General features: G+C 28.5%; 2 protein-coding genes across 2 annotated transcripts; both read right to left on the bottom strand.

The window, feature by feature from the left end:
- Positions 1–784: 784 nt before the first annotated feature.
- Positions 785–4980, bottom strand: LOC101498401 (BTB/POZ domain and ankyrin repeat-containing protein NPR1-like). Its single transcript, XM_004497653.4, has 4 exons — positions 3612–4980; positions 1923–2679; positions 1484–1681; positions 785–1239 (listed from the first exon to the last, which is right to left on the bottom strand). Exons 1-4 carry the CDS (start codon positions 4167–4169, stop codon positions 965–967), a joined length of 1788 nt encoding a protein of 595 aa, XP_004497710.1. The 5' UTR covers positions 4170–4980; the 3' UTR covers positions 785–964.
- Positions 4981–9436: 4456 nt separating this feature from the next.
- Positions 9437–12007, bottom strand: LOC101498740 (uncharacterized). Its single transcript, XM_004497654.4, has 3 exons — positions 11879–12007; positions 9871–9940; positions 9437–9752 (listed from the first exon to the last, which is right to left on the bottom strand). The coding sequence occupies exons 1-3, from the start codon at positions 11972–11974 to the stop codon at positions 9670–9672; spliced, it is 249 nt and encodes an 82-aa protein (XP_004497711.1). The 5' UTR covers positions 11975–12007; the 3' UTR covers positions 9437–9669.

Here is a 12007-nt window from a genome sequence, read left to right as displayed (position 1 = left end):
AGACGAGCTGAAGAAAGATATTGTCCTCCATTTTTAAATATTTATGTTTATGTTCAATCACAATTTATGCAGTTAACTTTATTTTTTTATTAATTTAAAAAATTATCAATCTGATATATATTTTTATTTATTTATTTTAAATTAAAATAATTTAATTTAATATAGTAACTATTTTATTTTATTTATAAATGATTTAAAATTACAATAAATAAATTATTTATTAATTAAATATATTTTTTATTTAGTTAGCTAGTTTATCTATTTTAATTATAATAAATAAATTATTTTAAAAATATTTACCTTATGTTTATAAAAATCATTTTAAATTTTTAAATTATTTTATTTTAAAAATTTAATTACAGTTTTAGTCTCTTTATTATTACCAATTCACATAAATGATCTCTCTATTTTAAATTTTTGTCACTCCCTCGTATTTTTAAATTAAAAAATGACAATTTAACATATTTTTAATAACGTGATGTACCAATTCATATATATGATATAGAATCATCTAGATGCATTAATTATTCATATCTTATTAATTAAATAAAAAATATAAAAAAATTCTGAAGTTAGAAATCTAAATTTTCACGACGTTTTATTCCAATTTTATAGGTGTTAATCCTTTTATATCATTGTATTACATGTTATTTAAAGCATATCACATCATTTTTTAATTAAAAAATTTAAAAAAAAAATCAAAAGTGTCATACTTATAAAATAAGAAAATCAATTTCGTAAATCAATAAAAATAGAAAAATTAAATTACTAAGACACTGTGAAATTAATTAATGGTAGATCTTATAACTTATGTGTGCTTCATATTTTTATACTTTAACTTGACAACGAAAGTTAGGAGATAGAAAATTATTTAAGCAAGGGATTTTACAATTTTATAGATGAGTTGGTGAGTCATATACCTATAAAAAATTGCACTATATATGTAAGTGATGAAGAAAGAAACTTAAGTTTTGATAACACATTTTCTAGCCTTGTAATGTACAGATTCTCTAAAGGATGATGAGGATGATGAAGATGAAATTCCAGAGCGACTAAACTCGGCTTTGTCCTTGTTGAAAGCCTTGTTGACGTCCTCTTTAAGCTCGATGAATCGTGTTCGCTTCACTCGTTGCTCTTCTTGAGTTCCCTTCTTGAGGTAAAACAAGTCTGGAAGGTCATCCTCCATGAACTTATCGAGCACTTCGGAGCAATGAGGAAAGTATCGACGCCCCATCTCGACTGTCATAAATAAGAACACGAAAGTATGTTTTAGAATTGTAATGATAAACTAACTAGCTTGAGAAATATCTGTAGTCATTTTGCATTATATCTTAGTTACTCAAAGTGTTTCCTATTTCCATTTACACTGATAAAATAAACATACATTAGAGAATGCATTATAGAGACATGTGATTTTTCATCTTAGAAAGAGACATTACTAAATAAGAAAGAGATTTTATTAATAATAAATGAGTGCAATTACCTGTTTTCATTAGAGCTTCCATCCTAGAAATAAGTCTCTTGTTTTGCATTATAGGAGTTTCATTGAGATCAACCTCCATTAAGTTTCCATTTGAACCTTTCGATGTTGAAAGACCAGCAAACTCGGATGTTGTCTCCGCACGTGCAATGTCCATAGCTAGTTTAGCTTCCAAAGGGAAGAATAGTCTTGCAAATGCCACTAGAGTTGAATATAACATAACATTCAAAAAGAAGCCAACCATCAAGATTTATTAAGAGAATCAAATAACCAACATTAAGTGCGTGTTTGATTTCACGGTCAGATTGGCAAAATTACAGAGTCACTGTGATAAAACAGGCCTTAAAATGAAAAAATGTTTTTTGAGATCCAGTATGCTGGATCCATGACATATATAGAACACAGGCAATAAGTTAAAGGAATATCATCCATGACATCATACCTCTGTTCTCAAGGTACAAAAGCTTCATGTGGAGATCATCAGCCACTGTTTGGGAAGACACAGAGAGATCTCCAGCCAAAGGATTCCTTCGCATTTCTCTTTCGAGAACATCGATGCATATCCTGTCTTTGTTTGTTTCTTTCCCTTGTTCGGTTTTTGTGTGATAATCTTTCGGCCTTGTCAACCTCCTACAAATACTAACAGCACTCTGACCGTCGAATGTCAAATCCGATGCACAAACCCCATTTGTAAGAAGCGATACTATAATCGAAGGCTCCTTACGCATGGCAGCAACGTGAAGCACTGTGTACCCTCGAGAATTCCGAAGATTGACATTAGCCATACCCAACCCAAGTACTTCGGAAACGACCTTGGGGTCACAGTAGGCTGCTGCATAATGGAGAGCGCCGGCTTCATCTAAAGTAATGTCCGACTCATTTAAAAGAAGTTTAACAAGCTCGACATCATCCGAGTCCAATGCTTTGTGTATTCTCGTGATTCGTTTGAGAGACAAAGCATCCACAACAGGAGCATAGTTTCCACTGTTCTGTTGCTGAAGGTCACGGCGGAACAATTTAACTTTTTCTGAGAGCTCACAAGGTAGCTCTTTCTCGATCGAGATCTGGTTGAGGTCTGATCGTGCCACCCTGTCAACACATAGTGCAACAAGTTGACTCAATTGACAATGGAAAGCAACCATAAGGATTGGGATGACATCTTCCACAAGAGCCTTCCCTACAAAGTTAAGAAGACGTCGCTGCAAAATTTGAAGTGTTACTTAGTTCCTTGATCAGACACAATATGGCTAGTAACTTAGATGTGAAATTAATTTTCAATTTCCCCAAACATACACAAAATAAGATGCAGTATATATATTTTAATCATAGAGTTCAATTTCAAACTCCATCAGAATCAACCAATGCATAAGTATAGATTTTGTTTTAAAAAATGAAGTAATTTATATTGGAGAACTACTACTTGCTAAGATTTTGTTTTGGAAAAGGAAAGCATTTATATTGGTCATTTGAGCACTACTACTTGCTAGATATATGAACCTCCTCCCATGTTCTAAATCATCATACACTATATATAGCACTGACACCTCAGATGGAAGGTGTGTTCAGTGTGTAATGTGTGCCATTGTCTGACACGGCAATAAGATTACATTCAAATATTCAATTACTCCACTTTCTTAAATTATTACCGGCGTCAAGGTGCAAGTGTCAGTCCTTCATAGATCATAAAACCATCTTGTCATGAAACATGCCAATGGCCTAATCAACACTTATTTATTCTAAAATTTAAACTAATATTTCATAATGTAGATAAATGACATAATGACACATAGAAAAATGTTCAAAGTGGAGGTGGTCAAGTAATGGTTAAAATCTTAAAAGGGTTCAGGTAGGTAGAAGCTTCATGAAAATCAAATTTTCGCAAAATATTGTTACAATGGTTCATAATTTAGTTAGAAATTGACAGAATTTCTAAAGCTAGAGAGCTTAATACATGATATTCCAATCCAACCATGGTTTTAAATGGAGGATGCAATTCTGCTGTGGACCTTTATATTGCACTAAAATGAGGGCAAATGCAGTTGACGCAGCTGCAATTGCAGCCAACTCATAACCATGATTCCAACATAAATAACGTGTTGTTCCTTTATGTAATCAAAAATAGAATGTTTACCTGAAAAAGTGAAACCAACTCTGGTATTTGAAAAATGGAAGAAGCATACATCACCTCCACAGCAAAGTTAATTGCAGGTCCACAAGCATCATGAGCACAAACATTACCAACGCATGTAGAAACCTCCATTGGAGAGGGTTTGAGTTTACCACTATAAACATAGCTCAAAAATATGATAAAAGCTTCATATCCAACTTTTCCATATGGCAACAAATCACTCAAACAATACTTCAATTTTCCTTCATTCTTTGACGATCCTTTATCTTTACCTCTCTTGAACAATTCATGGAAAAACTTACTCCTAGAAGCTAAAACACATCGATGAACTCTAACCGGAATACCCTCCACAACAATTTCGGCATCGCTATAATCATTATCAGAATCAATCAAAAGCTGCTCTAAATTAGAGCTAAGCTTACTCAAACTAATAACCTCGAGATTTCGACCGTGATCTGAGGCATTAGAAGAGCATATGTTGTGAGTAATTGAGCCATTTGATAAAGGTGAAGATGATGTAAAGCTTAAAGATGATGAGGGTTCAGATGAATTATGAGCCATTTATTATGAAATTGAGAATCTATGTGAACCTACATAACATAATCTTCTGATATAAAAGTTTTCTCTTATATAGAATCCTAAAATCCTTTACTAATGAGATAAAATACTAAAAACAAAAGCAATTCTATATATAGAAACTAGTATCTATGTAAATGATAAACACCAATTTGAACAAGTGTTTAATGAAAATATCTCACATCACAAAACACATGACATGATGCAACACCTCACCAAATTCCAAGAGTACACATCAACTATCCATCCAAGACAAAATTCCTTATAACATAAAAAACAAAGAAGAAAAAAAACTACAAAGTCCTTAACTTTTTCTCTATTACAAAACCTATAAGCTCTTAGATTAATTGGTATAGCTACAAATTAAGAAGAAGAAGAAGGTGCTTGTTTAAATTTCCAGAGCCACCAAAACAGCATAATCAAACCAAACACAAAATTGATCCAAGATTGAAGAAAATAAATTCAAAATTAAAATAAAAAAACTTTGAAACCCCAGGCTAGAAAACAAAAGAATCAATATTTTTGAAGAGATTGATGAAAATGAGAAAAAGGTTGGAAGTTTGAAAGAAGCATGGAAAACGAGAAAGAAAGAGAATGAAAAAAAGAGGGAAGTCAAAAGGATGAAATTGGAAGAAGAGAAATGAATAGGAAGATGATGAGATGACATCAGAGCATCGTGGAAGTTTCGTATATTGTTTGTTGAGAGAGAAAGAGAGAGATGATGATGACGATGACGGTGGCGTGAGTTACGGGATTTGGATGATGAAATAGATGACGTCAGCGTACCAAGCTGGGGTTTGCTTGCGTTCACAATGCCGTCACTCACTAACTCATCCATCCCCTTATTAACGCTACTTTTACTTTTACTTTTTTTTTTTTTTATGGAAAATGCTAACATTTATGTTAACGTCATCTCTACTTGAAATTGCACGCACTTTCATACATTAATTCATTTCAGATTCAATCCTTCAAATTATATACTAATTTGACAATTGTGACTGTGTCTAATATTGGTATCTTAAGTGGGTTTATGTTGTTTTATATTATTATATTATCTTGGAAATAATTTACTCATTATCTTTTGAAACTGACATTCAGAATAAAACATTTTAAAAGTTTTTGAATTATATTTTCGTCGATCATTGTAAATTTTTTTATTTTCTGTTAGTTGTAATGAAGTATCACGCATTTTTATACATCAAAATTATGTGATACATGATTTGACATATCTTCATCTAATTGTAACGTGCATAAGACCAAAATACATAGAGAAATGAAACCATGATTTGACATATTTTTGCCTCATTGTGATATCATAGAATGGTACCAAAATGACATAGGGAAAATGAAACCAAGTTGAAACCTCTTTTCTTTCCCTCAATGTCATCCATGTATCTCATAGAGGATATAGTCTCAAGATCAGTCACAATCTTCAACTTTACATGCCTTCATATGTAGTGATTTAACATTCATAAACTTGAAATGTAAAATACTTGCATATTGGGGGAATTCGAAATCTTAGTTTTTAGACAAAAGGGTGTTCAATTCTTCACTTGTTTATAGCATTAAAGGTTTAAATGTGGTCAAAAGAGGCTTCTTTATTATATTATTGTTTTGATAAAGTAGTATTGATTATAACTCTAAAAGATACCATATGATGTAAAAGAAAATGGTAAATTTTGGTGTAATGTTATGTTTATGGAGGTGAAAGAAAGGGTGAGGATGGTGGAGGGGGAAGAGAGAAATGGGAAAAAGAAGAAGATTTTCCAAGAATTATTGTGACACCGTGTTTTATTTTTAAACACTAAAACAAATCTTACTCTATTTTATTTATTTATTTCAATTGTGCAAATTTTAAAAATTTACATTAGGTCTAACAATATCAAGTTTGTTGGTAAACAAACTAGCAAGGCTAAATTAGTCCCTTAACTTAATTTCAAGTAACGTTTTAGCCCTTTATTTTTTTTTTTTCCCGACTTGGTCCTTTATTTTAATTTTAAGTGACAATTTGATTTTTTATGTTTTAAAATTTCAACAATGATATCCTTTTTTATACAAAAATTCAAAAAAAAAAAATCAATCAAAACTCATAAAGTTAATTATATTCTTTAATATAATACAAATTTCATCAAATTCGTAACGTAAATCTTCAAATAAACTCATATTTTCATACTTTATTTGATATTATTAAGAATAAAGGACTAAATCGGGAAAAAAAAAAAAAAGATAAAGGACTAAAACGTTACCTGAAATTAAGTTAAGGGACCACGAATGTAATTTAGCCAACTAGCAACCAACGAAAAAGTCGGTGTTATTTCTTTTTAATAATTTTTTTTTTTGAATTTTTAATTAGATTAATTATTTTTTACTAACATGTATTTAAGTAATAATTTTTTGTGCGACCAATATTAAATACGTTAATAAAATTATTAATTAATTCTCTCTTTTAAATAATAAAAATATAAAAATAATATTAATTGTTAATGAATTTAATAATATTATGTCTGTCAAGAAAATTAATAATATTATAATTTTTTTTTAAAATTTTTATGATATGATTAATAGTGTCTTATATTTAGAGACTAATCAAAAGGAATTTGAATGTGTCTCATATACAATTATATATTATTATATTTCGTCAATATTTTATATTTTTGTTTAATTGTATTTTTTTTTCAACTTTCACATGTTCACTATTTTAATTTTTACATTTCTATTAAAAAAATAAATATCTATTGAGGTAAATTGATCAATACTTTTGATATTGCAAATAAAATCTCCTAAAAATTTCATTTTCAACGTTCAAAATTATTATTTTTTGTAATGTAATTAATAACATATAAACAGTCAATTCATTCACATGAATCTATATCATCATATCATATATCTCATCATTTAAAATATATTAAATTATACTTTTTACATTCAAAAATTAAATGAGAAATAAAAATTGATGGAGTTTAAAATAAAAACAATCAATTTCTTAAACAGATAAAAAATAAGAGACTATATCTACAGTTGAACTCGTACTTTTTCCATCATTAACTTTTTTTTTTATAAGCTTCTATCATTAACTCTATTTTTATATATATACTTGGAGCAATAATATTTATTTTTGGGGCCAAAATCGTCATTATAAGGCTAAAAATTCTATGTTGAAATAAAAACTACATCAAATTTGATATACCAAAAAGTTTGATATTATAATATAAGAATTTTTTTTTGAATGTGATAAAATAGAATAATCAAAAGTGAACTTAAATTAATATTAATATTTAAAATATTTAGTTTCAATATTCATATTTTTTTAATGAAAAATATATTATACTGTTTAAGAAAAATTTACACTAAAAGATTAAAGAAATAATATTAGTCCTTAAATTCTAATTTAAACCCAAAATTTTACAGTATAAATTAATTATAATAGAATTTATTATCTATCTTAAAATAAATAAAAAATAATATTAAAGAAAATAACACCGAAAATTTAAGTATCTTATAAGTATAATGATAATTCATTAATCTTTTGATTTTGCGATATCATTATGAGGACAGGAATTATAGATAAAAAAGAAGTCATAAGTGTAATGTCTTGTCCACTTAATTAAGTACCCGTTAAAAAAAATTTAAGTATTGTATTTTTGTACAATTATTATTACTTTACTTAAAAAAAAAAACTTATTATTAGTCACTTTATCTTTAAAAGTATTTTTAGCATCTTATTTTTATCAATTTATAAAATTGGTCTTTTTAATTTCAAATTCAACAGTTTTTATCTCTTTTTTGAATTATTTAATTAAAAATAATAATTTAACATATTTTAAACGATATAATATATGTCACGACAATATTGGATGATTAATATTCATCAATGTACAATAAAGTTCTCCAAAAACTTAAGTTTAAACTTCTAAAATTATTTATTTTTGTAATTTAACTAATAATATATAAACAATAAATACATTTAAGATAGTTTTACATCGTTAGATCATATTATCATTTAAAATATATTAAATTACTATTTTTAATTTAAAAATAAAAAAAAAAATACTAAAACTGTCGAATTTTGAAATAAAGATTAATTATACAAATTAATAAAAATAAAAAGACTAAAATTTTGAACATTTTAATAAATAAAAATTATTACAATATTCATTGGAATGTTCGAAGTTTTAGTCTATTATTAAATTATCAGATCAAGATTTACCAAAAATAGTAATTAATCAAGCCAACATAATTTTTGTCATGTTTCTAATATAGAATAATAGACTCTTTTTTTTACAAAGTTAGAATAATAGACATTGGTGGTCCTCTAAAGGACAAAATAGTATATTTATATATCCTAAAAAATTGATAATAATATATAATATTAAATGGGGATACAGGATAATTTTTTTGATATTTATATATCCTAAAAATATTTATAATAATATATAATATTAAATAAGTGGATCCAACATGATATTCTTAGATTATTTTGTATTTTGGTACAATTCATTGTATTCTATTCGACATGCAATAATTTAAAAATATTTAAGAATGTAACATATCTTTTTGGTCAAAAACAAATAATACAATCATGGAAAATATTATTTATCTTTTCTAAACGTTTTGTTAATTGTTGTTTGATGCATGTAATTTGAATTTTTTTTAATTTTTTTATATATACGGGAGCATTAATTAAATAACTGACCACTACATACACGGCAATATTTGCTGACACGTGATCTCCATTATGACGTTAGCATGGCTAAATTAAATATTCAATCGACTTGCATGGTTGTTGCTTGATTGATGAAAATACTTTTAGTCTACTAGTATTATTATTTTATAGGGCATTCAGTAAAAAAAATAATATATATATTTTAGAGAAGAGTTAGCATGCACCAAATTTTTTTAATTATGTTCTATCAACTAAAATTTATATAAAATGATTGTTGATCTAACCTACCAATTTTATTATAAATACAAAAAACATTATTAAAATCACGCTTCTGATAATATTTTTATTTAATTTTTTAACTATTAGAAACTTCATATCAAAAGAGTACCGTATTTTTTGGAGAACTTAACATCAGCTCAGTGTATATAAACCTAAGAATGATGGTTAGGTCTAGTAGAAAAAACTATGAACAAAGCCTAGTGTTTTGGTTTCATTTCAAAATATGTTATTAAACGTGAATCAAGAAGGGACAATAAAATTAAAGCCCGTGCATTTTACATACATTATGAAATGTGCAAGTTTTAATAGATGAATGAATACAGTTTTATCAATTGTATTAAAAGTCACGCCTACAACACATTTCAGTGTTTCAGTGAAAATAACTAAAAAAATTCAAAATATCCTTAACATATTTATTGTATGTATGCATTTTATGTAATTTACAGTATCTAGGACCTAACAGCTATTTAGAAAATGAAGTCTCCAAGTGATAACATATAACATGTCCTTATCGCCCTCATCTCACAGAAAAATGCCGCATTACTACTGAACCACCCAAGTTCTAGCATATGATTTCGACGAAGAATTCAGATTCTTTAGCTTGGCTTTGGCTGAATCAAGTTGTTCTGCCCAGCACAAATTTTAGGGAGAAAATGTTAGCAGAACTGTTTGGCACCTTAAAGCACATGTTTCTTTTTTTCTAAACAGAAAATGAAAAGAATGTAAAAGGTGAAGAAATCTTACTCTGCTCCATGCTTGTTGCTGTTTGGATAGATGTGCGAAAAAACAAGTTCCCATTTCTCTGATAGACAGTCTACAGCAAGAAAATTAAGTCTTTTATGATTCTTGTCAATCCTATACACAATTATTACAGAGATTCCTCTTTCTTTGTCAAAAAAGAATTGGAGTAATAACAGGGTAAAACTAAGGGAATCCCTTCTTTTTTTGCATATAATAAGTGATAAGTTGTTGTAATAAGCAAGGAGAAAGAATAATAGCATAACAAAATAATGGGAAGTGTAAACATGTACACATGAACAATGATCAGGAAGGTCCTGCTACTAGTTTTATCATTTACTCAGGTCTCATTTGGATAAATAACTTAATTAAAAGCTTAAAACATAAGCACTTATGTATACGATATTTCTATTATAAATGATAAAATCAAATCAAATTGTTTGCATATAATACTTGATAAGTTGTTTTTATAAGCAATCCTGGAGAGCTTATTGAATTAAGCTGAATATAGTTTAAGGACATGTCATAAGTTGTTTTCATAAGCTCTCTCAAATAATTTATCAAGTGTTTATGTCAGTAAATTAGTTCAAATAAATCAATCCAAACAGACCCTAAATCTCGTGCATTTTCATCTTAGTCTCACATAGAATGGCCAAGAGCCACTCCACAAACACATGTGGTTAAAAATATATTAAAGAACCACGGTATAACTTTGAGCTTTTTTTGAAAATAGCTTCTAGTATATTAGTTTTTGTAGCTCATTTTTTCAGAAACTCTCATTTAACTTTGTCATAGGGTATGTTTGGGTCAAAGTTTGCCCAAAGCAATTTTGAATGAGGTTGATTCCATTAAAATTGAGTTTGAGGTGAATTATGTTTGGATGTTTTTACTCTAGAAGAACCCCTCTGGATGTAAAACAATTGTAAACTTTTCAACCTAAACTAAAAAATTACACTGTATCACATCTAATCAAACTAGGGTTTGAAAAATAAAGTAAACTTTGATATAAAATAATGAAATATACCAAAACCAAATTTGATCCCAGAGGAAAACCATTTATCACGTCTCCGACACGCACCATTTATTCAAACATGGATAAACATATACAAGTTGATAAGAACTTTTTCACACAAGTGAAGAACCATAAACTACTATCTATATTAAGACAAATTATATGGTGGACCACTTTGATAGGTGGTCTACCATGGACTAGTACTTAAAAGTCACTACTATGACAACACCCTCAGAAGTATGAGTTAATAGTTCTCCCTGTCTTTAACGGTGATCTGATTGATGTTTGGTTCAACGAATTGAGTTTTGAGGGACAAATTCATCTTCCCTTATTTTTATTAGACTGACATCAATTGAATCATTGTCTCAGCCATAACGACTAAGAGAACTGTTGACTTGTACTACTTCCGAAGAGTGTCGTCGATCATCGTTTTATGGTGGAACACATAAGAATTTGGTCCATGGTAGCATCTGCTCTACATCCATTGTTTTGGTATATAGCTATGCATTTGTACTCTACATTGTACTAATGCCAGGCTAAACAAAGAACAATATTATAATGTAAATATAATAACTCAGAATCATATCATCCATTGACAGAAAAAGTGCTCTCTCTTTGAATATACAAATAATTTTCAAAATTCAAAATCTCCTCCTCATACTCAAGCTTTAAGAGGAACTAGCTATTATTTATTAAATACAACTCAAGCCGGATTGACAACAAAAGAAATAACTTCTGTTTTCTTTCTAAGAAATAGAAAAACTAAGCCAATGAAGTAGTTATTTCTGCATATCGAAAATAACTGTCATTGAACCAAAGCAAAAAAGTGATTGAAGTTTGAACTGAACAGAGGAAAGGAAAATTAAGCATTAAAAACCTAGAGTTTCAAATCCAAGTAATAATTTGGTAAGACAAGAAAGCTTATGAATAAAAAAAAACCTAACCCTATGTATATATATTGAATTGGGAGAATAGCGTGAAAGTGAAAATGAGAAGACTGACTCTGGAAGAAGGAAGGGCGTTGAGTTCGGCTATGGCGACTTCATGACTCCTCAATTCATTCTTCACTATCGAAGCAGCAGCAGACACTGACGCCATACTATACTATTTACCTGTGTCTATCTGGTTTAT

Source organism: Cicer arietinum, chromosome 4 (assembly GCF_000331145.2).
Source record: "Cicer arietinum cultivar CDC Frontier isolate Library 1 chromosome 4, Cicar.CDCFrontier_v2.0, whole genome shotgun sequence".
Classification (NCBI taxonomy): Eukaryota; Viridiplantae; Streptophyta; class Magnoliopsida; order Fabales; family Fabaceae; genus Cicer; species Cicer arietinum.
Note: the sequence above shows the minus strand (reverse complement) of the source record. Positions and strands in the feature narration are given on the sequence as shown.